Source organism: Ptychodera flava, chromosome 11 (assembly GCF_041260155.1).
Source record: "Ptychodera flava strain L36383 chromosome 11, AS_Pfla_20210202, whole genome shotgun sequence".
NCBI lineage: Eukaryota > Metazoa > Hemichordata > Enteropneusta > Ptychoderidae > Ptychodera > Ptychodera flava.
In genome coordinates, this window is record NC_091938.1 from 40,355,106 (window position 1) to 40,382,601 (window position 27,496).

The 27,496-nt window shown below is 36.9% G+C and overlaps 1 protein-coding gene across 3 annotated transcripts; it reads left to right on the forward strand.

The window, feature by feature from the left end:
• Positions 1–1,813: 1,813 nt before the first annotated feature.
• On the forward strand, positions 1,814–24,864 carry LOC139144272 (uncharacterized). Of its 3 annotated transcripts, none has more exons than XM_070714938.1 (4): positions 1,814–2,006; positions 22,353–22,472; positions 22,718–22,990; positions 24,041–24,857. In XM_070714938.1, exons 1-4 carry the CDS (start codon positions 1,946–1,948, stop codon positions 24,274–24,276), a joined length of 690 nt encoding a protein of 229 aa, XP_070571039.1. In that variant the 5' UTR covers positions 1,814–1,945; the 3' UTR covers positions 24,277–24,857. The 3 variants fall into 3 exon arrangements, with proteins under 3 accessions (XP_070571039.1, XP_070571040.1, XP_070571041.1); XM_070714939.1 differs by lacking the exon at positions 1,814–2,006 and adding an exon at positions 15,811–16,061 and having other exon boundaries at positions 24,041–24,864; XM_070714940.1 differs by lacking the exon at positions 1,814–2,006 and adding an exon at positions 19,040–19,061 and having other exon boundaries at positions 24,041–24,415.
• The last annotated feature ends 2,632 nt before the right edge of the window (positions 24,865–27,496 follow it).

Genomic DNA, 27,496 nt, shown 5'->3' on the forward strand with positions numbered 1-27,496 from the left:
CCCTGAAATGAAATACTTATAAATTTGTGCATTTCGTTCAGATTCAGTAATGCTACTCATTTAACCTGCATCCCACGACTACCTCATTTTCCAAACCATAAAAGCTACTAAAGGAGAAGAGAAATCAGACCCTTTGCTAATCTTAGAAATGAATTATTCATGTATTTTCCGCGATGTCTGCACATGGTACAACTATTTCCTTGGTTACGAGGCGATCCAGACTGAATTGTTAGAGGCTTATATTGAACGGAAATTTGTATTTTTGGTCAATTATTAATTGTTCTAATTGGCCACAGTGAGCTAATACAAGGACCCCATAACATCCCGGGACAAGAAAATAAATGTGTTTACTTAGCTGGTGATAATACTTGTCGGCGTTCGAGCCATTCAAACAAAGTCAGTAACCTGTTGCATTGTGGGGCCATTTTTACATTTTCATACGTTTTGTTAGACTTTCCCTTCGATTTAGATACACTCTTCAAATCTCCACAAAAATATTCATTATAAACTTTGCAATCTCGAAAACCTTGCAATTCGAAAAGTATCGCCAGACATTGTAACTTTGACAAGAACAAGTGAACTTCCATGCAAAATTTGGCAATATGCTTGGCTGTTCGTATATCAAAGTCTCTCTCTCTCTCTCTCTCTCTCTCTCTCTCTCTCTCTCTCTCTCTCTCTCTCTCTCTCTCTCATTATATGCAGAGACATGGCGCCCGAGGCATATATCAATTACTGATGACAAAACAAGGTATATTTACTTGTTGGAAACTAAATGATGACGTCACGAAGAATACTATTTTAATAAACTGCCCATCGGTAACTTTGACTTATGTATCATACAACAATCTTGACGTCATCAAGTGAACGCCACACCTTTACACTGCAGGTTTGTTGGTCGATTCTTCACATCTTTTGACGCACTGTGATTGCTTTACAAAGACGAAGTCATTGCTGAAATCGAGTGTTGAAATAACGTTGTGCCGATACAACATCAATCACAGATACAAGAGGTAAGAATCGACTTATGTAACAGTCTCTTATGATATTCAGTTTTCTCTGAAATCATACTTGTAGTGTTAATTCGCAATACATTTATTTTCAAAACAGTAACAAAATGTAATCGATTTGTTTGAGGCAAATGTATCCGTTATGATGTTGTGTTATGTATTTGATAAAATGAAAAACTGCACTAGGATACGTTATTTTTTCATGCATTATTTAAACACATAAGTCTGTTTATTTCTAGTCATTAAATAAACTTACTATATCACCTAGGTCATCAAAGACTAACTAGAATCGTCTCTTCCTATTGTCTATCTCTCCGTACAAGAATTTTTCAATTTATTGATAAAATAGTACGCCGCCGACCGTGATAATATGATGAAAATTACTGCAGTTTTATTTTTGTCGTATGCTAGCGGTATCCATTCACAGGCAATACACTGCGTTAATTTCAAGGATGGTAGACTTAAGTGAAGAACCATTACAATGCTGTTTGTTCACTTTTGCCTCTTATGATTATTTTTTTTTATTTATTAGATTTTGTCTATATATATATGGCCGCAGACAATAAGTATCGCATATTTTTTAACGGAAACTGCCAAGTAGCATGGTTATAACAAGTATTTTGGCGAGTCATTAGCTGCGTGTACCGTTCAATTTACTTTTTCCTGCGATTAGCGAAGGCAAAAGCATTTAAATTGGTTTGCTCGGTATTAATGGTAGACAGTATGCAAATAGTGACGTTCAGAACGTGATCCGAAAAACCTCAATCGACGCTGTCTTAGGGGGCCTCCCTCTGGGGCGGGGTTGTTCATTGACGACGAAGTAATCGGCAAACGTCGGATTAAATGGGAGCAGGGGGATCTGCGACGGAGGTGCGACGAGATATTCAACTTTTTCCAGGGAATGACAAAATGATGGTTGATTTGGTGACGATATAAGAATGAGCAAATGTCTGATTGTGGTGGTGGTGTTGGTGGTGTTTGCAATCTGCTTTGCAGCAGGTGGGTTTGTTTTATATTGTTCCCCATGAACAAACAGACAATTTTGCATTTCAGAATACTTGAATGCAACAAGCTTTCAGTGGAGGTATCCTTCTATAGCAACAATTCTGGTAAACTCTACAGATATGAGAAATTAATACCATATTTGAATATGTCATAAATATAGCTATCCCATTGGTATAAGCTGAAATACATGGAACAATGCGGAAATGAGTCAAGACAACCTCTTTCTATGCTTTTGGTATACAATTTTCAATATATTTCGCTCATTAAGCGACTCAGGGACTTTCAAGTGTGTGGTCCCGTCAGAGCTCTACTTGAGCTAAGAGAAATCAATATTTGGACGTCTGAACAGCTCCCTAGATCAAATGATTAAATCGATAAAGAAACCAAATCCGTATTCATTAAACATGGAAGAAATTGATGTTTCAATACTAAGTTCTAATTCCTTGCTTGTGGTAGGAAATATTTCCCCTGGCTGCTATACGTTAATGGATCCTATATTACGTGTCACGTATATCGTACTTCCTTACCCAGTTACCTCAAATAGGAATATTTTCAATGACGTTTTCAATACTTTACCGTGACGGACGTACCAGTTACGTTGTACGTGCAACTGATGTTTGTAACTTTGCCCTGATGCAGGGCATGAGTGCCACAGAGCTGTGGCTTTCAATCTCACTTGTATAACCAGTGTGTTTTGTTAGATCAATACCTGTACACGTAAACAGGTGTAGGTCTTTATTAGTCCGACTGTCTCTCCGTCTGCATGTCCGCATCGGTCTGTCTATCAGTCTGTCTGTTTGTTTGTCCCTCCTTATGTGTTCTATGTATGTATGTATGTATGTATGTATTTATGTATTTATGTATGTATCATATCTATGTATCATATCTATCTGTTTGTCAATGATGGAACTGGGCCATGATCTACCATTGACATTTTAAGTCGATGTCAGTGAACGTACCAAATCATACTATGGTTTCAATTAAGGGACATCCTTACATTCTTTATGCAACGTTACGTTGCAAGTTTTCACTTCCACACAGCATTCAATCATTTTTCTTAGCTCTTTCTCTGTACACGTTCTCCAAACTTTGTATTCTTTACCCGCTCTATCTTGTTATGTGATCACCATTGTCCTTACTTATTGTTTCCTTACATCGAAACCTTTTCATTTACTGGTATACAAAAAGTCTGATTTTGTAAACAAGTTTGTGTTTGTTCCAATCGTCACTGCAGACTTAATCCTCTTCCCCAGTCTCTGTCTTTTCGCAATTGTAGATTTCTGCCATTGTTGACTCATTCGAAAATAGATCTATTACGTCATTAGTGCCTTCCATATTGACACCGTTTCTTGCTAAATTAAAAACAGTATCATTATCATAGTTTAAAGTACAAATCGTCATTTAACTCCAAACTCTCTCGATTTCTATCTATACGATGACACAAACTTTAAAGAAAACAGTACAAGTTGGCTAGGAAACGATTTCATAGAATGGACGAATGCCCATTATCCCAGCCAAAAGCTACCAGCACAAAACTTTTTATCCATCTTCAAGAACTTGAAGAACACAATGTCCGCTTTAAAGAGTGTGAGGATAGTTTAACCTACTGACATTTTAATTAATTTATGTCGAGTGTAAAACGATTAGGCTGACAGCCGGCAAAGATATTCGACCAATGGGATAAAGTGCTGTCTTGTTTCAAATGGTTTTGACCTGACACTGTGTAGCCAGTGTTCAAAATATTGGTGTGTTACTTGTCTAAATGACTCGCACACGTTACTGAGCATGGCGATGGCTTACGTCACCAGACAATTAGGATCACTGTACAGCGACACTTAACAATTAAAGATTGAACAGTTCGGCAAATAAGCGCGAGTATTGAAACTTTCGAGTTAGTCTGGCGCCTGACTAAGCCAGTGGCCAACTTTTAAAATTGACATGGGGCTTTCGAAAAATGATGTAATTATACAGTCAACAATTATTTTCATTTATGTAATAAATTTGTGTGTAATCAAATATACAGGCAGGACATCTGTGGACGACAATCTCAGTTTGTAAACAAAATGACGTATAAGCCCATTATGTAATAATACTGTGTTAAGATGAAATAGCGGTATTGACAGCTATCAACTGTGAAAGCGATGACTAGGCGATGAAGTATTTCTTGAACAACTGGACAATTCAATTGTGCAATTATTTGGGCTCCCCTCTTCAAATGTAAATGCCTTTGTCAAAATAGCCTATGCGTTTTACAGAACAACTGCTTTCTTCCTAGATGCTTTCCTTGTCTAAGTTCAATTTAAGTCATGTCGATGTTGCGAAAATAGATAGCACCTGATAATTATACAGAAAAAAGTAATTAATGGAACATTGAAAAACGCGAAATTATTTGGTGAAATAAGATTATTTGTCATAAATTTTAATATTCATTTTCCGCAACGTTTTTTATTAATTACAACACCGAAGTTTTCTAAGTGCCACATGGCATCCTCGACTATACTCTTCTTCCTTGAGGAAAATATGCTTATGTGTCATGCCAACGAACGATTATTACAACGACCAATTTAATTCACTGTCCTTCAAGATCTCACGTCTGTGAAAGATAATTGAACCTGTACGATGAATGCCAATTTTATATTATCTGATTATAAACGCGGTACGTTTGTCGGAATAAAATATTTGCAACAGCGAAACTTTAAAAAGTTCTCATTTATGCAAGATATGAATGTCACCTGGGTGTTTGCACTTTCCAATATTGAAGTGAATTGATTAAGGAGGCTGTCATATAGCAATGTTTATAGGTCACTGAGCATGACTATGCACATGGGCATTGATTTCTATAATTGGGGTCTTGCACTCTGAAATGAAGAATCTCCGTGTAACATGTGATGGCGACGATACTTTGACCACGGAGAGAGGAGTGGGAAGCTACAAACCCAGAAAAGTGGTTCCAGGAATATTTGTCGTTATTATGGAAAGTGTTTTAAACATGAAAACAATAAAAAAGCACTCGCTCTGTTAAGTTACTTAATATTCCTACCTGAGCTAATTCGATTTCATGCTTAGTTAAGTTAGACTATTTAATTTCAGAGGCCACCAGGGGATTGATTAAAATATCGATATTGCCCCTGGCTTTTTAATTAACCATGCAAACTCAACTGTGTCAATACAAAACGTTCAATATTGTATGTTAGACTGGCGCGTTCACCAACAGAAAGCACATTACAATGATTTGCTCGTACTATGAATCACTCATTTATGCATCCTGCCAGATTCATGATAATTTGATACGACAAAGTAAACACACAGAGGTTGAAATCTACACAGGGTACCCCACTTCAAACATTTAAAATATAAAAAAAACAAAGACGACAGCAACATGATAGTCAAGTTTCCCTTTTAGTGGACTACAAAGGATACATTTCCGAGACTAAAAGCGGCATGTATCGTACGTCTTGGTTCACTTTCATTGACAGCATTGGAATCTATAGTGCACGGATCATTTATCTGTTTTTATCTTGCAGTCATCATTTATTAACAATGCTATGTTCTGGTTCCACGAAGCTGAATATGTACCCAAGCATAAAGAACTGTCATGCTCTCGTTCTGTCCTTTGTCGCTTGGTGACATGTACAAACACCACACATTACAATGAATTCACAAAATATTTCGATTCAAAGTCGCATTATCCCGTATATAAGACGTTCATTGAGCATTAAAAATAAAGGTGACTCATTGTTTTTGTCTATAGACGAGCAGTTATTTGTAAACTCGAAAATACATTAGAGAGAAAAATGTTATTATTAAGATTACATATGTACAATATTTTGATGGAATGTAAAAACAAAATTTAAAAGTAAAGCGAAGAAATAGCGTAAGATGCAAATGTAATCATACAATTTAAATTCTACTGAACTATCAGGACTTTCTTACTCAACAGCAAACTGTAGGTGGTATTTTATACCTGAGTCTGTGCAATGATATAGCTAGCAATGTAGTATTGATTAATCTGATATCTTAGTATTAAAATGAACCCAAACTGTTTGAAACCATTGTAAAAATATTCCCGATAGTAAAACGTAACATAAAGCCTAGTCAAGTGTTCACAATTTGGTTTTCAATTTTGTTGTGTGAGATGTCGCTTATGAATTGCATCAATTTATGCGTTTTGTTCTGTACGAATACAATAAGAGCATTTTCCTACTTCAGATTAACCTTTCCCAACTTGAAAGGTAAAACATCACGTTAGAAGGAAATTGTGAAAGCTGAGATTTCCTTCAATATTGAGACTAGATGGTATGGCCTAGGTCCTAGTTTCCTGGCTATTCACAAAGCTTGCCGTCGTGTTTCTCAACTAATCCCTGGGGCGTTTCTTTATCAAACCGCAATGGCAGGCTAAAAATATCGTTGTTGCCGTTATCAACCAAATTGATCATTCACACAGTAAGCAAATTAATTCATGGCAATATTGCGGCTATATTTAGCCCAACGTGTCGGGATAAAACCATTGACATTGTGAAAGGGGATGGCAAAGGTTAACGCAGGTCAATTCCACACTTCAACGTTTATTAATAAACCTTTATTGGCCATGTAGCATCACGTGTCGGAATTGATGTTGAATGACCTTCATTTAATGACTTTGACAGAAACCTTGTTTGCTATTCCGTTCATGGTGAGGTAGTTCAGGTTTTCTATCAAGTATGAGTATGTTTAATATTACAAAATAAAAGTAAATTGAATTTTAACCTATGTTTGATCTGAATACTTACTGAATTAAATTTTCACAATAATCTGCATTACTTTGGTTTTTGCCATGAAAATTCTAAAATATTTTACAGTATTCAAAATTTCAGTTAATGGCATAAAGGTCTTTACTCTGGCGGTTGTGAGTATAGTTTAATGTGAGTTGTTTAGCTATCAGAGTCGTAGTTGTCATTTGTCTCGGTTTCTGAATAGTTCGTGTTTTTGTCGCTTTCGTCACACCCACGTTGTATATGCGTTATTTGCCACTGGCTGCAACTCGATAACTTCTGCTTTGAGGACAAAGGTGAAAAACGTCAATGATGAGAGACTGTTTCATCTAATATCTCCTCCATGCTGTAACTTGCGCAGTGCGCCAGACGTCTCCCTCTGTGTCTTGCCTGCGTAGCACTGCAATTCTTCGAAAAAGACGGAGCTCAATACTGAATTTCGGATTTTTTTATTCAAACTTCATACCGTCTAAGCTGACAAAAGATAAACATTGCCTGTACTTCAACTGACTGCAGCATTCAAATCGCTATTGATCCAGTCGTCAAAATAATAGATGTTGTTTTACAATGAAGTCTTATAATCTTACAAACAATAATTCTTAATTATTGATGACTTAATGAGTGATTAAAAGTTTGGACAATTTGTTGATGACGTAATGAATACGCAAGATCACCAAAATACGTGATATCTGTTCTTTATCACAGGAATAAAATAGTATATGAATTTGTCAAAGTAAAAGACGTGGATGCGTTGAAGTAAAAATCGATTAGTTGGGTTATTGTCGCAGTTTTTGATCGATACCACTATTCTGAGGGACATACCTAACTTAAAGGACCATTGTTATTGTTGATAAATGTATTCTAGTCCGGACCTAAATACAAAATTTCAACAATAACAATTGCAGATTATACTCATATAGGGTATATTTATGAGCTAAATATTAGGAATTTCTCCATGGTTCAGGGATTCAAAACAGAAACTGCAGATGATACACAGAAACAAACAAAATAAAAAATGACCAAAGTTACAGCTAATGGATCTTTAAACCAAAGAGTGTAAATCTTTGCCCATCAAAAGTGATACCACTGAACGAATATGAAGTTTATGAAATCAAGACAAACATACCTTTATAATAATTTTCCTGAGAGTGCTGTATTGCAACGTTCAGAGAACCCCCTAGCGCAATATACTTTTGAACGCGCCATATAAAACTATGTAGTTGTTGATTAGTACTGATAGTAACATCTCCACATATATATATATATATATATATATATATATATATATATATATATATATATATATATATATATTACAGCGCTCGATGCAAAATCAGAGCGTTATAAACATAAATTATATCTATGTATGTGATATGTAGACAGATAGATAAATAGATAGATTGATTGATTGATCGATTGATTGATTGATCGATACGTAGTCGCTGGTAAAGAAGCAGAATTTAGTCTAAGAACTTGTTGTTTCGTCAGGAAATCATTGTCATTTAAATCACTGCTCCATGTATAAACGGCATTATCATAATCGCATGATGTTTGAAAATTTATTTTTGTACAAAGGTTGCCATCATAACTTTACAGATCGTTTACCGATTATTTCCGTATAAACGCTGACAATATGTTTCAATGAATATAATGATTTACACTTTTGCTGCAACTTCGATCAAAGTCAAGGTTATAACAGAAAATGTCGTTTGTCAAAATCATCAGCTTTAACAAAAGTATATTTTTGTTAGCTTCAAAGTCATTATACATTATTTAAACTGCATGTCAAATCTTAAATGACCTAAGCTTCAGTAACACCCTACTCTGGACAACGTCAAAATAGTCCGCCAAGTCACAGCTTTCTATCCACATAAGCAACCCCCTGCCATTGCAGTCCAACAGACCATTATATTGCGGTTTATGTCTCCAAGTGTAAATTTGAAGAAGCTTCCAACGGTAATGACAGAATACGTACACCGTGAGTTTATTTGTACCGTCTGTGATATTAAAGCGGTAGAAGACCATGGCATACACAACGATGACGTCATCACACAGATGACCTGATAAACGGCGTCAATTACATCCACTAAAACGAGTCATACGACCAATCTGTATTCGAAAGCTTGTAACCTGTACAATTCCCCTGGAGAAAAGAGATAATTGCTCTCTTCTTAAATGTCTATGTGTAATTTAAATATATTTGATCTGCGATCTTAAGTGAACATCTGCTCCACTCATTTGCATCGATAAATGCTTTCTACATAAACGATTCACAAAACTTGAAATTATTCTTATAAATGACATTCGCTCTCAACTATTACGTCATATCGTCTGCAGAATTTTGGCGCCCGCTGTTGTTTACAAATGACAGCACCATGGTCACTACGACCTGTGCATGGGCAATCAGCGAAAATAGTGACGTTTAGCAAGGCCAGTATCCCAGATGTCTACTGCTTTTCTATTTCCAACTTCTTTTTATTTCTCCTGACCTTAGAATGTTTCTCAAAATAAAAATAAGGCAAGGCAGCAGTTATGTTTTATTGCAATATTTGTAAAGCTGTTCATTATACAGAGTTGTCTTATGTATCGCCCGAAAAGTTAATCTTGAAAACATAATCTACGTAGGATCCAATTAAAACATTTATCTTGTGAACGTATTAATGCACAATTTTGCTCTGTTCATAAATTGGTTATTTAATACTCCATAATTAGAACTACAGTATTCTTTTTCTGAATGTTACAAAATACCAATGAAGAAATTGGAGACCGCCCATTCACTGACGTCAAACAATTAATCTTGACGGCTGATCAGTGATTTCCTCCAGTCATTGAGCTTACCACGTTGAGCATCCATGACGCAATTACTGGGATAGATGTTCAGTTGAGGACTAATCTGTTCACTGGATCAGTGTACTAGTGAATCTAAGCAATCTAGTTGTCGTAATTTACCTTAAAATCCGGTAATAGTTTCTCCAGGAATGTGATCTAGATGTAGGCAGTGCATCTAAGTATACTAAATAAAATCACTGCAAACAACGTTGACGGGGCCCAAGAAAGTGACAGGAGAAGTGCAAATCCTGAGTAAAATGAAGTCTTTGCAGCAAAACTATAGGTGGTATAAAATTATGCTTAGTAAGGAAAGGGAAATACAAGTTGTAGTTGCTGAAAATACCTAACAGTAGGTCAAAGGTCAACCCAAGGTTAGCCCAGAATTTTGGAACAACTTCAGGTCCTTCACTTGGTCCATGAAACTGTCGCCTCTCCCTGGTTTGTCTTAAATTTAGGTATGGACATAATTGATGGGGTATGTCAATTATTCCAGAGATAATATGTCATTTAATACCAAAATTGTACCTATTGCACATCCGGAAAAGTAGGTCAAAGGTCACCCAAGGTCATCCGTTATCTCGGTCATTCGATTTCGGATAAAAGCCATTGCTAAATGAAGTTACGAGAAGTCATGGGGACACTGGTTTTGCCACCACACACAAAAATATCACTTATTATTCTATAACCTAAACCTAAAATACCTCATTAAGCATCGAATAGATTATTCTGGAGAAAACTTTATGTTAAAATTATCTTTATTCAACACAGAGGAAATCGTTCTATATACAGAACTCTACTTAATTAACAGTTGTCGAGTTTGCTTGTAGTTTGACTATCAAAAGTACCAACCCCAAATTGAAAGCATTGACATCAAAGGTTGGTTCATAAACTTTTCAGTTGGCAAGTACATTTCTTTAAGAGAAAATTGGCTTGAAGACAATTAGGCCTAACAGTGTCTGAGCTTGGAGACAATTATACAGTGTCTGAAAGGATAATTTCACAAGGTTTGTCACGAGACGTACATATTCATGTCTTCGATGTCTTCAATTACTTCCACGAAGTGTGTTCAGAAATTACGTTGCGTTCACAAAAAAAAACCCGGTGAAGGTGGGGGGCTAGAGGAATTCAGGGGGATTCGAAAATTTTGGGGGTAGTGAAAGTTTTGCGCTGCCTACATGTAGACCTGAAATTTTTTTGGTTGACATTTACATTTTCCAATTCCGAGGTTTGTCAGGTAGTTCGATTTAAAATGAATAACGTTTTAATGTCATCCAATTGTTCTGATGTTAGTAATAATTAAACAAAATCTAGCACCATTTTGTCACATTTCATGACTTTTATCTGAAAAAAATCTAAATATGTATGATTTTTCGTAAAAAAACCAAACAAGTGAGTCTAGTAACGGGGCAGAAGCTGCAACTGTTGATAATTTTTTCCAATATTTCTATGCAATATATCAAATACAGTCTCTTGCTGTCTCCCTACAGTATGCTGAAACACGCAATTTCAGTTTGTCGATAAACCCTGTATATATAAATATGTATTGGATGTTAATTGAATTAGAGACCAGACTGAAAGTCATTTGTCAATGATACAAATGCACAAAACACATACACAAGCTGTGTTGGCAAGCTGAATACTGGACAGTTCAACATGCTGTAGGAAGTAGAACAAGAACACGGTTGTATACACTGAACAAAAATATTGTCAAAATAATCAAAGTTAATACAGCTACTGCCCTGCTACTGCAGTGTCACTATAACTACATACCGGCAGTAACAGAGATAGCTCTAACTCTGATGGAGTTGAAGAAGTGTTTAGGTCAAATGACGCTCATGACAGTGAAATATACCTGTACATAAAATCAGACCAGAGAGCAACATATGATATGAAAGACCAGGAAACTTGAAAGTTATCGGGGAGTTTCTGGGAGAATAATCAGTCAAATATTAAAGAAAAAAGATGGGGTCACCATGCTTGATTTTCTAAATTTTCACATTCTTATCGTAAAATAACACAAAAGTAAAACTTTTAACGGTGAAGACACTAATTAAAATAAAAAAAATGTGTGACTGTATGGAATTATTTATGTTCTACCAAATTTGCCATTATTACACCCAAAATTTTTTAGATTAAAACGTTTATTTTATGGAATATTTTAATCTTCCAGTATTGCCAATTTTGAGCAGTATCTAAGTAATATTTGTCTCGTACTTTTGAAAAAAATATTGTTTGGTAGGTCACTGTGCTCAGTTTTTCACAATTTCGCAAAACGTAGCCAGGAATTCACAATTTGCATACTCTCTCATGATCGTCATCTTGTGTGCTCTTCAGCAGGTGAAACAAAAGATTTCCATGGCGACTCCTCCAGCCCCCTCACCCTTCTTTGTGAACGCAGCCTCACCCAATTACCTTGTACGGTCACCGTGCAGTGCTTATCTTCGTTGTTGTATACCAGACGTGAGAATAAAGTAATACACGGGTACCATATGAAAGGTATTCGATCTAGTCGCTTACAATCTTATCTTCATTTACACCCATATTGCTAATGTCGCTTTTGCAAACTGATTTTGAACTTATTCGGGGTGTCCAAATATGCTTTTTTTGAGCTATCAAGCATTCAGGTTTGGTGCAGAACAAAGATAGAGAGATCCCAATTTAAAGAAACAAATATCAAGTATAATTCAAGTGTCATCTATATTTTCGAACATGTATATATTCGCATCATATCCTGCGTATACGTCTTTCATAAAGAAAAAACATTAATTTAAAAATATTAAATTGGCAATGACTTTAAAGTCACGATTCCAACATTAAGTTCAATTACTACTTTGCATTCAGTAACGGTGGGTGCAGATGTAATGTTAATCTAAATAAGTGTTTGTAATTTAATTACTCTCACTCTTTCATATTCAGTGCGCGAGCGATTTCATCCAACACCGCTTTGATGCAAGATCACGTTACCGAGAGAAATTCTCTCTGTTAATACGAAGCAGGGCAAAGTGGAGGATGTCATACAAATGGTCTTCATTTAATGTTCGTTTCTACAAGTTACACACAGGCAATTTATCTAATTGAATTTAAATGTTTTAACATGAGTCATGCAACCAACAATGCATCGATCATTTAAGCAATAACTCCGTCCATGGTTTCACTGACAGTAATGTCTCTTTTCAAGTCATGAATACTTAAAACGTTTTGATAATCGTCCTCCAGTGAGCTACTAACTGCTTCAATTGGTTGAAATTGAAACCTACTCGGAGTTGTCACGGGGGAACGCGGTTTGATATCTGAAGATGTGGCTTTGTTCAGTTTGACCTTTGACACTGAAATGACTGTAAGTTTCGCTGTTGTGTTCTTTTGAAGCGTCGAACATTCCACAAATTGTAATCGAAATGTCAAACAGAATGACAAGCGGCGACATCGAAGGGTTCGTCATCAAAACAGATTGTGTTCCATCATGATTGCAGTAAGATTTAAGGTCAATATCAACAAAAAATATCTTGCTTTGAGTCCAGTAGTATCATTAACATTCAAGATAAACTAAGGTGTACCGTGTAATACATGAAGTTGGACAAACTAAAATATGTGTGAATTCACATCACATAATTTTTTTACTATACTTTTGATGCCTATGCTACCATGCTCACAGCGTATCCATGGTAACTAATCGAAGAGAAATGACTGCAAACTAGTTTTACCATCAAACATCATCACACAGCCAGATAATAACTGTTCTGATTTGCTCGGTAAGGCTTATGATAGCCAATAAGAGTCCTACAATGAACACATTCGTAATATTCTAAATTAAATGAACATCTTTCAAATAGCCGCCGTTTTGAAGTCGCCTAGTCCCCCGGGCAAACAAATTGCAAATAGTCAATATCCCTTTTTGGGCACCTCTGGGTATTTTTGTCGAAGACCCTTGAGACCGATAATTGCATTTGATAGATGGAACACATCGCGATTCTATATACTTTGCTAGTTTTTTTTAATTATTAACAATTAGAATTTATTTTAGCCATGTTGCTTAGAATTCTAGACTAGAGCTTTGGTAAAGGGAACCATACCTGGCCGTTGCACATCGTATTTTCCGAATAACATCTGCTGCTACATAGAAACCAATACAGGAGTCCTTTCATACAGCCTATACACCTCTGTTTTAAAACTCGTGAATTGTGTGTCTGAAATTTTGCCTTTTGTTATTATGATGAATGGTAAATCGACATTAGAATATGTGTACATTTTAAAATATTAAATGTTTTACATGTATAACCGTAACTTTAATAATTTCTCTAACAGCTTTGCTGTATATGTTTTCCCTATCCCCCTCTCTAAAGTAAGTAAAAACAACTTTAAACAAAACGTGAATATTTTCATTGACAGTTATTAATGTAGTTGGCGCCTTGAAATTTAAAGATTTATTCTTTCGCCCAAACGTTCCATTATAATACTTTAAGATATTGTCATTCGAAATCATGAATAAAAATCAGGGGTCACTGTGCAAAATTTAAATTTGGTATTCGAGAACAAATAACACAATTTTAATCGACACTTGTTCAAAATGGCTGCCAACCCTGTGTTAACTCTTTGGAAAAAAATTAAAAAATCGATTTTACACAACTTTATTTACTCCATGAGCTTAAAGGTGAGCCCCTACAAGTGCTGTGCCAAAATGTATTTTCACAGTTTTAGAGTCAAAATATCTGTCCCCGGGGCGCAAGGCCCTGAAAGGAAATTTATTCCACATTGTCAGTAGTCATAAACCGTTCGATTCGTAACTTTAAAAAGCTGCCTCTACATCAAGCTACCGTTTCCATAATGAAATATAACGTTATGATTTTCTCACATAGAGCTTAGAGGGGTGTTTCTCTCACAAATCAAACACTAACGAGATCTAATATCTCATTTTATTTAACTAATATTCCGTTAATATATTTGTAGGAGTGTGTTTTTGAAAGGCTATGATGGGTATTACAAAGTTTGTCGCATACTTCAATGCGTATCATATAAAGCCTAGTACTTCATCGGTGTGTAACTGCTTGCAGTGATGGGGACGCGATTGTATTCTCCGGTATTGTCGTACCAGTACCGCTCCCGACAACTTGAAGCAGAAAAATCCCATCAGGTCGAGTTACGTTCACTGCGTCAGAATCGAATGCGTGCGTGAGTGTATTCCTGTCAACCCACGTATGATATGAGAGTGTGTAAAAAATCCCCTTGTGACTAATTATCGTGAATTGGTAATGCAACGTCAGACCATACAGTTTACCTGTCAATGTCAACCATACATAATATAAATTTATCGGATTGCATGTCTGGATGCCATAGCAACTGTCGGAAAGAGAGGGATTCTGAAATGAATACAAAGAGTGCCAATAGTTTTAGACATCTATGAAATAAAATCTAATAGCTTTTGTCGACTCATTGAGACGAAGTAGTTCTCGTCACTTTCCGATATAGCTTGTCCGCAGATTCGCAAAGTAGTATTTTCAATATTTCACCTCTTTCCTACGCAGTAGAGTGTGCCAACGAAGAAACTACTACTGTATATCCAGTGGGAAATCGACTTAATATTTACTGAAACTGTGTGGGTTAAGTGACACTTGCTCACATCATGGACAATGATGTGAAGACGATGGAATACATGTACTCTGAGACTTGTGAACAAACGTTACAGCGGGACTACAGTTACTATGATAGAACGTTTGTCTCTAATGCTGAGGTACGCAGATTCTGGTAGCACTGTCATCTTGTCATCGCGTAAGAAGAGGGACTTGCAATGAAAAGAAGCGTGGTTTATTTGACCAAAGCCAAAGATACCAGTATTCTTTACCAGTGTCTCAACCAAAGTTCTCCCGTTTCACTTCTAAGTCGGTCATCCGTGTTTCACTTTCAACTTTACATGTTATTCATAATTGAAATTATTGCTGTTGTTTTTTTCTAAATTCTGAAGTGCTGTGCCAACATTATTGTCAACGGAATTCGTCCCCTTGAAGTTGCATCATGAATCTAAATTTGTGAAGTCAAACTGATTCGTTGAGCTGTATTGGATGTGATTGAACTATCTCATCGCGTAGCTTGTGTGTTGCTTAACACTATTGCTGTGGTGTGGTCTGTTAATCTGTTGTTTTGTTCGCTTACAAATGGAGATACGATCAGCATGGGTGCGTGCTTTCTACCACTTCAACGCACCGCAGATATTCCATTGCCTGTTTGTGACGTCATTGAGTCCGTGGCTCGTCGCTGTGTTCGTGAGCGCATTGCTCTTATTACATCGAGGATCAAGCAGTGGGGACTACTGAAAAGATTGCTAAGGATAACGATCCATATTCCCGTTCGTTTGGGAGAAATTACGAGCGATATGACTGTCGCTTTACGGCAATTCAGATGACATCATCGCGTTGACCACAGACTATGGTCGTCCTCACAACATTACTGCTAACGGCCGTCTTGCTTGCCAAACAAGGTAGAACTTTAAGATTTTACTTAATAGCAGTAGTCACTTTGTGTTTCAAAGTCGATAAAACCCCCAAAATGATGCTGAAAAGTTCTTATTTCGTACTTCAAGGCCCCATACGGAAGAGGTTGAACTAAATACTAGAGATACCACGGTGAAACAAGGCATTTGGTATATGCTCGTTTATTTCTCCACTGGTATTCAGGGACAGTCAACTATAGTCCTGTGTTTTCAAAGTCGTGTTGTCAGTCATCAATTCATGAGAGGCGAATCACTGTTCATGCAGATGTTGTGGTCACGAGACACTTTCTGGCGGGTACTGAGTAGATTGGCATGGTACAGCAGATCTTTTACTGTTAGTGCCCACAGCGTTTTCTTCGAAAACGCAGTTGGCCAGGCAATGCCAAGGTCATAACATTCGGTTTTTATCCCTTCTGCTGAATCTAGTAATTGCCAGTAAAATGTGCATGGCAAAAGTAAGATAGAATGCATTTCTAGGTCTCTACAAGACAATTGCCAAACGTTCTTTCGATACGGATCCCATTGGTTCCCGAATTTCACAATTCCTTTCCAAACTGTATCTGGATGTAAGCCTAGACCTAATTTTATAAATATTATTTCTATGCAAGACGGATACACATTTTGCATTGTCGTCCACCAGACATCTGTGTAATACATTGTGGTCAGAATGTCGGCGAAATATTTGATCGCAATTTTACCTCGCGAGAAAATCGCGCAAAATGTTCTTAAAATTCCTCTGTGCAACATACGCGCTCCAATGTATTAGCGTCAAGCAACCTTACGAACTCTTCACTGATTCCAATACTTGTTAACAGTGATGTGACGACTGCTTCATCGAAAAGAATTTGAATGTTAATGGCATGTCGGGAATTACCAAGGCTGCATGGCCGTCAGTCATGAGTTCAATTTATTAATCTCGTGTGTAAAGACCTCAAAAGTGTTCCCGACCTCAAAGTCACTCGTGGCCGAAACCACAGACTGAAATTTTTTAAGGAATTCCAAAGATCAGAGTGATATTATAGATGTGTGCTACACAAGTACAGTGAGTTGAAAATCAAAGTAAATGTGAGTATAAGTTATTTAATAATGGTATACCGTAGCTGATGCTGAAAAATATGTGCAAAGTTTGTAATGTTTTAGCACAGACGGCCAGGAGACCGAAAACAATATCCACGACACCTCTTGTAAAGTAATCGTTTGGTGAAAGAAAATGACTTTTTCCCTGGGAGTTTGTTTGCTCAGTGAATTGAGTGGATCGGCCAAATGCCATCACAAAGTGAATACTAATGATTTCAGCAGTCGCTAGCACCTGTGTCTCTGAAGATACGCACTGATATTCTTGCTGTAAGAGAGTTCAATTTTGCGTAACCAAGTATTTCAACATGTCTGTACTTTTTATGTCGATATATTAGTCACTATGGCGCTGTCTTTGGTTGGCTGTCCAGTTTTCCCGAAGCGATGATGATTTTCAATAGCGGGTGTAGAGTTAGATCGGATTACACCCACAAGGTTGTGAACTATAGCAGTTGAATTGTGTTCTACGTATCAGCTAGAAATCGAATTGTGTTACACCGAATTGAATAAAATTATTACAGGGCAGGGACTTGACTTATACATTAATAGTGTCAAGATGTGCATGTACAAAGTACCTTTGTTGTCATAGTTACATTTCATATTGGAATCAAATTACAAACCTAATTGATGTACATCTATAGGCTAATGATCAGGTCATTTAATTATGACAAGTTCAAGTTAAAGCTCCATAAGCTGTATCTTTTAGCTATTTTTTCAGAATTTTTGTTTTGTGGTTTTCCTACACTTTCTGCATTGAATCCCTAAACTGTAATTAAATGTCAAGTATTTAGCATATCAACACAACCTATATGAGTATAATCTCCATTGTTATTGTTGAATATTGTATTCAAGTCCGGACTAGAATTCACTTGTAAACAATAAACAAATGATCACTACACACATACAAGCTGTGTTGACTTAAAGAATACTCTAAATTTCAGCATGACAAACAGATTAGGGTCAGACACGGTAGTTGATATACAGAAGCATAATACTGAAAAACTTACCACACGTTTACAGCTTATGTCCCCTTAATAACCTTTTAATAGTTTATAAGTCTCAAAGTAACAATATCTCTGCTGCGCTGTACGGTACTTATTACTGAAAAAACGATACTAAGATTACAATTTGCAACTTACTCCTGAACAGTGGAAATCATAAAATCACATCTTATAGTGTATGCTAAGATAAGAATGCGGTTTTTGGACAGATAGTCGGACTCTCAAATTTCTGCAATTCTTTTGTGGTCTACCACATTTGGGGCTCATTTTAAAGCTCTTTGAGAAAGAAAAACATTCACCGTCTTAGTTCTTCGAAAAACCAAAATTTAATTTTCCGCCATAGAGTTAACACGGGAATGGCGGCTATTTTGAATTTCAAACATAGCAAAATGTTGGGTAATTTGTTCCCTAGTTCCAAACTTTTCTAGGTGACCCCCGATTTTTTTTATTAATTTGGTAAGGGAATAATTGAAAGTTTCATTCAGGAAATTTTGAGCAAAAGTTTAAGTCTTTCACTTTCGAGGCGCGTACTACCTTAAAGGGATACAGTCGTCGGAACTACGCTCAAAGATCGTATGGGACCCATACAACAAATGTAAACACTGTATCCAAGGTACAATGGTGATTGGTGAAAGTTAAAACATCTCTGTCATGATCTAAATCGTATAATTTAAATGTTGCAGCTATGATGATTACGCCTAGATATCGTGCATGAAATACATTGTTTGTAAACTAGAAATTGACGACCGTTTCTTTTAACTGAAAGTTCTTTTTTCAGCGGTCGATGGTCTTTGCATAGCGCATGCGTGTTGTCATCTACTGTGTGTCACTAACAGTTATGCGAGGCATCCATACAGTACAATTATATGTGTGGTGTGGAGTGGATGATGAAATGGATACAGAACTATGGCCGGTATGGAAAAATTAACGCTTTCATTCATTTGTTAAACGTCCCCTCCCGGTTTTGGTACATTCGACGTGTCCTCAGCTGTTGGTGTTAATGCAAATATTCTAAGTACCAATGAAGCCGAGAGCAAAGACTTGATGAATTGAAAATGTCTGCCTTGGACATTTGTGGCTTAGCACTAATACAAATCACCTATACAGGTTCACGTGACGCGAATTTCTAGAACCTGTCACTCAATAATTGACGACCAGAGGTTTCCTATGGGCTATGTGTGTTGTATTCACCATTGAAGTTTTACTTGTCGGTAAATAACAGGATATCAACATCCTGAACCTAAATTGATAAGTTAACATTTCTGTGACTTTGGTGTCGTTTTTTAATCTGTGTTTTCCTTGAAATATTCTCAGATTTCTTCTCCATCTCTCAAACTGTTCAGTGGAAAGATCCATTATTTGATGACGCACATGATTACACAACCTTGCCCTTCTGGCGTTCTAGATACCTCACACATGAATTCCCTTTTCAACCGGGTTATTCATAGAAAGTAATGTAGTTGTGGATGTTTACATTGGACTTTGCCACGAAACATAAGAAATCGTGTAGATCCTTTTTGCATTGGAGAACCTGCCGGAAGAAATATGGATCGAGTGAGATTGGAATCACGTACCCACAATATATTTTTCATGTAGTACCAGTTTGCTCAATAAACTCACAGCCATCGTTGATGCAACGACCGTTGGCGGATGACTTCCATCCTCAGAATTTTGTCTTACAATACTTTTGTAAAATTAATTCTCAGTTAATCAATTAAAAGTGGTGGCCGAATGCAGTGTTAATGTAACTAGCTGTACAATAGGTTTGCTGAACGCATATTTTGACGTGCCAAAACAGCATAGCTTCACATCGTAAGCACGGAGAAGTGAGGCCTGTACAAATATTTTGTCGCTCTTTTATTGAACTTTCAGTTAAGAGAAAGTCCATTCAAATACAGCTCCTGATTTGACTAAGATAGTAAATGAGAAATATTTCAACCCAACATTTTTAATCTACTCATTTACTGTTTAAAATGTGAGGTTAGTGCCAAATGGTACCTAACAGACAATTCATTAAAATACCAGTGTAGATTCACAAACCGTACGTTGAAATGAATATTTGCATATATGCAAAGTACTCCGGTATATGGTGACGATTGCACAGGGCCACGAAAAGGAATTCTGTGCGATTTTGTGTCGGTGGGTGGGTATGTACCGTGCTTTGGTGTGACATTTGTATTGACATATACAATGATCTTGATTACGTCGACCACGTTAGACAATGCTTCAATCACGCTAAAAAGTGACAGTTTAATGTTTCAAGTCAACAAGCAAACGTTAGAGATGTGATACAGGCTTTGGTCCATACGATCTGTGTAGAGATCGTCTCTTCGTGTTCAAATGCCACAGTTCAAGGGCAGGCAATTTTGTAAAAACTGAAATACTATTTCTACATATTTTAACCTTGCCGATTGGATAAGTTGTGTAGTTCAACCAAGACATAATTTACATTTTCTTTGTGTCAATATCTTGCACATTCCCGCCATATCAATTCCTGAGAAACAAGCCCATCATGATAAAATTAAGCAGACTTAAAGCAGAAATTAAAATGGAACCAATATCATTTTCTGAGTAGGAAATCAACAAAGTCAAGAATTAAAATTGACTTTTCAATTTTCAAATTATAAAAGGATTTGACTGACAAATGTGTAAAGAAGATAGATTCAGGAAGGAAAAGATGGACACTAATAATTCAAGTACAGTTCTGTTCTACGAAGACGGTAGAGTACATCTACTGCTTTGTGAAAGGTTTGTTTTTTGAGCAGACAGTTGTGAATGATAACAGATAATGGTGATCTGACGTCGTACCATTTGATACCAATATTCTTATTCTAAGCTAGAAACGAGGTCGATACTGAATAGATCTGTGTAAAGGTTAGGCTGTTTTGTGTGTTTTATTGATTCAGACGATGACATTCACATCATTTGGTAACCTGTGCAGTATTTCTTGACGTATTCCCTTTATGTTACGACATCCTACTGCAAGTCTTGGACATTGTGACTTTAATTAAGTGGACGGTATGATATAGTGTATTTTCGCTCTAGGGGGCAACAAGGACACCAGTGGATAAATATAGCAACAAGTCATAAGTCAGTTTAAGTGACATTTGACCGACCCTGCAGGACGATGCACTTTAGACGAGCGCGCGTGTCAACTTCACCTACATTATTTTCTTTCAGTAGGGATGAGCAAGTAATATGTTTGGAGGAAATGAGTGTCACAGCTCTCTTTGACCAGAGAAAAAAATACAACATTTAAGAATGTGCAGTTTGGAATTTAACCTTTATGCTCTCGAGTAGACGGTTACAACGCTGTGATAGGTGCCAAACTGATGTCATAATCTACATCAATTCTATATTGTTCGCCGTGGTTTTCTGTACATCAATAGATGTACACAACTTTGTCTGGCGACATTCCCCCTGTGGTATCTGCAAACAAGTGTTAGGATATACTAGGTCTACATGTCAGTGTGCCAAACGTATTCACCATTGCGATTTTACAAAATTGTTTCATAGCTCATCATCACCAGTGTCGCAGTGTACTCGGATTGGTAGGCTAGGCTAATGTGATGTAGAAATCTAGCTGATAGACAATACAGCCTGGCGAGAATTAGAAAGTGCCTCAGGACAGCTATCCTCCCTTGGCTAAGGTGAAACATGATAGTTATCATTTCTGAAATATCAATCAGACGGCCAGACAGTTGTGAGATATTAAAAATCAATCGCGTTTGGCATTCGAGAATGCAGACATCGCAAATACTGAACGATTCAAGCGGTTGTCTCTGAACATCTGTAAGAAATGTTTACATTTCGTTTGTAAATAATTCAGTTCACAATGTTACCTTTCAGCTTCGTTTGTAATTGCCCTTGTGTCGGACTAAATTGCTGGGAACAATTGTTCGTAGTACGTAACGGTTTTTTTAGACTCGGGATAAGGTGTTGCATTCATTTGGTCGCCATGTCCAATGCTTTCTCTCAAAACACTGACAAACACAAACACTACTTGACTGTTTAGAAAGAAAACATTTTAAATGACTGGACAGAACTTGCAATCTTTGTGTCTCTGATTTCAACGTACGATAAATAACACTGTGATCTTCTTTCTAGCGGAATGATCTGCAGGAAATTAATCGTCTCAGATAGATTTTTTGAACGGCTAAAGTAATGTTTTCTGAGTTTTAACTCGAGTTTCCTTATTTTCCAGTCACTAGTTTGAAATGTCATCATTGTGTAGAAGTAAACGACAGCGGTGACTGCAGTAACGCCGCCTTGGTGGAATGTACAGATGAGCAAGATATGTGTAGAACGGTCGTTTCATGGCCAGGTACGTATTCGAGTCTAGCATCACATGTATACGGCAAAGTTTTGACCACTTCTGTCCCATTAACCCTATATCTATGGGAGATATATCTACACAAAGTTATTACGAACAATATGAGTTGAACGGGTAATTTCAAAAAGTTACATACGGGAATACAGACAGAGAAACAACAGACGAAAGTAGGGGCGTATTGTATACATCCAGAACTTATTTTTTTCAGTAATTTTGTTCGGTTTTACATTCAACAGATAACGGATCAAGTGAAATGACGCTGGTGAAGTCGTGCAGTAACAGCAGTGAATGCAGAGAATCGGACGAGACAGGCACGCCAACGTGTTATCCATCTGCCCAGGGATGGGTCTGCGTCTATTGTTGCCGTGACAACATTTGTAACCAGGGAGGTGTTGGAAGGGTAGTCCGACCTCCACCTATCCCACCAGTGCCTGAGCCTCTAGTACAGAGGCTGGCCGGTGACTGTGGGAGAAACTCTCGCTTCTGTGCTACATCGATCACGTGGTCAGGTATGCCTAAAGAGCTAACTTTCTCAAGTTACACGCTACATCAGTCGATCGAATTGTTACTATTAGCAACTATTAGGAAAAACATCATTACGGAAGATGGTATAGACGGACGGACGGATAGAAATATGTATGTCTGTCTGACTACCCTGTCTACCAGCCTGTTTGCGAATGTAGTCACCTAGTATGTATGTATGTATGTATGTATGTATGTATGTATGTATGTGTGTGTGTATGTGTATGTATGTATGTATGTATGTATGTATGTATGTATGTATGTAACGGTATGTGTGTGTGTGTGTATGTATGTATGTATGTATGTGTGTGTACGTAAGTATGCGCATACGTATGCACACACGCACGTCTGGATATTTTACCAACTGCATTGTCATCGAGGAGATGAAGAAAATTAACTGCCATGATTATTTCCACGTGTCCATATAGGTTCCGGCATTACCAATATTGGTATTGACATAAAGTAGGTTTAGTGAGAAGAGAAGTCCCAATGATATTGTCTGACAGAAAGTATGCCGCTATCGTAACATCTACGACATGCTCCACTAGCTTTGAGATTTTAAAGGGACATTAGCTGTAACTGTTGACTCATTTTTCACTACTCTGTTTCAATGTATCAACTACAGAATTTTACTATAATCTGATCATCATGACCAATGCCCGGTGTCTTGCTTGCCAACACAGCCTGTATATGTGAAATGACCATTGTTATTGTTGATAAATGTATTCTAGTCCGGACCTGAATACGAAATTTAAACAATAACAATGCAGATTATACTCATATAAGGTATATTTATGAACTAAATATCAGGAGTTACTCCATGGTTCAGGAATTCACACCAGAAACTGCAGATGATACTCAGAAACAAGCAAAATAAAAAAATGACCAAAGTTACAGCTAATGGATCTTTAATATACATCATTTCTTCATTCGACTGAAGTCCTATTATATTTGTTAGCTTCTGTATGATTTTTATAAAACATTCATCATTTTACCGAACATTTCTAACAATTGTATCATTTTCTGTTCTGCTTCAGATGCCGAAAATTTCGTATCAATCAATAAATTCTGTAGCCAACCAGAAACTGAAGACTATGCAGTAGCCGAAACCTCTACTTTGTGTGACGAGGAGGAAAACCCTGATTTTTGTGTTTCGTGTTGTATTTCCGAGATGAACACATGTTTCAGTAACATTAACAGCGCCAATGTCGTCACTCTCAACAGTTTGGCATATATTCTGACTTGTACACTTATCTACCTTTTGCGTGTATGACACCCTTCCTTTATACATCGTCAACTCCTTTTTTAATTAAGATGTCCTTTGAATTCAGTCTTTGTTCTTACGAGTTGAGAAATTTCCCAGAAGATCAGTTATTACATAGAACACCAATGATCCATAGTCTCGTAGATCTCACATGTTAATAGTTCAACACAACACATATAGGACTCTATAGGTGTGCCAATCGCGTGTAATATAAATGTTTTTCATAAACAGTATTCAACTTAAAGATATTTCAACGGTGAAATAAGCACTTTAATTGAAATGTTTAGACTGAATACTGAGTGAGATATTCAACCAATAACAATTTTTATGGTCTTGCTACTTTCTGATTATTTCAATACGAGACTAAGAATAAGACAGTGATACTATAACGATAATTCAATAAATGAATAGCAATAATTTCTTGTTTATCAACCAAGATTATCTTTACCATACTGGTGTCTATCTTGTTTAAGAAAGCAAACTTGGTGAAGATAATATACTTGTCACGACAAAGTGACGCCTTTTACCATTTATACGGATAGTGTGATAAACTTTTGTTACGGATTCTTAATAGATGATATTAAATGCAGATTACCCAACAAAATGTCTACTTGTATTTTGCTTCCAGCTCGTGTATGTCACCAATCTAAGGGATCGCACGTTGACACGTTGTTGCAAAATCTCTTATAGGTTGATTGGAATACATCTTTAACATAGACGAACGTGGGACTGTAGTTGTAAATGTCACCGTACTTCGACTTTGACCTTAGGCCTTCATAATAATGCACATATCTTTCGATTCTCCTATATACCCAGTGTGTGTATTGCAAAATAAAAACTATCTACTGTTGATTGACCAATCAGAGTGCTCAATTCAGGGTGTTTTATCTACTCATAAAGCCTTGGTCACACAAATTCCAGAAACGAATGACAGCGCCGTAGTAAAGTACTCTCCAATCAAAAGTGAACATGTCATATTCTGTAGACATCTGGTACGTTTTAATATTCAAATTTGGTAACACAGCGGAAACCAGCTGCAACAGAAAATCTGCTGTGCCCTAGGGCATTTATATAATGTGGCCTAGGGCATTTATAGGATGTTCCATTACATTGGAAGGCTATTTCACAAATAAAAGTTTTAATTCATATCCTAAACATGTTACATTGACAAAGGGGACGGTTGACGGAAACACATTGAAAACGAAAATATATCAGTTAGGGGCGATAGTTTTTAAGTCAGATAAAACCCTCGTACTCGGGCTCTTCTGGTATATAAAGTCCAACCCTACAATAAAATGTCTCGGCCTGCGGCCTCGACATTTTATCGTTGGGTTGGACTTTATATACAGAAGAGCCCTCGTATACTCGCTCGGGCTTTATCCTATACATAATTTGGCATAGAAGGTGATCTCTTGTAGACTTGGCTTTTCGCTTGCTATTGGATATTAAAGCCTCAATAGCTGCGAATTTTATGCATTTCATGATTCTATTTTCAAAGCAAAGTTGGTTGGTGTAAATGTGCTAACTGAAGGACGTGCATAGAAGTATCACTGCTTGCTGATTTGGACCATGCCTATACGTTTTAACAGGCTGAATAATAAACGGTGGCGCACTCATAAAATTGCGTCCCACGGAAAAGTACAAACAACACAGTATTTCCTGCATATACACATCGTGATCATACCAGAAACAAAGCATGATGCTATTTTACTGGCACAACACACGATGGCCAACATTTTGTTGTTGTAATATTTATTTTCTCTGTCATATCATTAGTCTTTGAAATGGCGGGAAATCTAATAAAACTTTTGAATTTACATGCCACTTTCGACACTTATGACAGTGTAATACATTTTTTCAGTCTTTAATGAGTCACGTTTCAGAAACACCGCAACCGAAGGTAGGTAGTAAGAAAATATTCATGTAATATATAAAATCTCATGCTCCTTGATAGTCTGATTTTTTGTTTAAGATATCTCTATGTAAGGCTAGAATATCAGCCAATCAATACACCAGCAAATTGTTAGCATGTCTGTGGTTGATTCACTTGCACTGTACCAAAGCTTTTGGTACGCATGCAAACTATGGAAAAACTTCGCGGACAGATCCACAGAATTCAGACCAACTCATGGGAGAAGCAATGGACATAATTGGACCTGAAGGGAGATGGTCCAGTGGATTCAAAGACATCATATCTGTACTTTGCTCGTCATTACTAAGTCATCCATTTCTTGGGAAGCAAAGCCACAAAACATCATCTAGAACTATTACCTCGATGACTTTTACATGTAAAGCAGTTATTCTGCAAAACCCTTTCACAAATTTTAAGGGACTATTATCTACTTGTAAAGTCTATTGACAACTCTAATTCGCTGGTTCAAATCCCCGCAAATCATTATGGATAGCCAGATCGGAAATTCTCTAAAAGTGTGCTAGTTTTGCTGACTTCGTTAGTTGCTGATAGACCTTGACTTTTGTTATTTCATGACAGGAGTTGATAACATCTCGACTTTACTGAGTGACGGGTAAAATTTTCCGGTATACAACACAAACCAAATGGAGGGGAAAGAACAGTAATTCTCGCGTTGTTTTCCTCTAAGCCGATACATCCCTGACGAAGTGCGGCGTATCGGAAGCTTGTAACTTGCTGGTCTGTTCCATATCATTAACGTAAATGAATCATTTCAAAAGACAAATCAACTACACAAAAGCTTTAGATTACGTTTCTGAGAATTATTATAATCCACCAATCAGCTATGACCTTCCAAGCCGCTGCACATCAGAAACACCATTTTGTCCCGTCGTCAACCTTTCCTGCTTCTGCACTTCCAGTCTCTGTCACATAAGCTTATGTAAGAAATATATGTATTTCGAACATTGCATTTTATTGTTGTTGTTTTTCACACAGGACACCAACAAATAATATTTTACGGTAAACGACACTCGAAGAAATGAATAATATACTTTCGTCGATGGCTGCCTTTTAAACATTAGTTGACAGTTGATAACCCTAATCGGCTATACTGTATGCAACTGGTTCAATATATCAACTTTAAACACTTTGACTACACATACTTTAATCTTTAGACTTTTTCTCCATCATTACATGTGTGCATATTTCATGAAAAACTCTCCGGAAGAGTCGGGATTGATGCCAGAAATTAAACAATATGATGCGGCACGGGATGGTCATAATTCGAGCAGAGTATGGTTGAACATGATTTTTTCA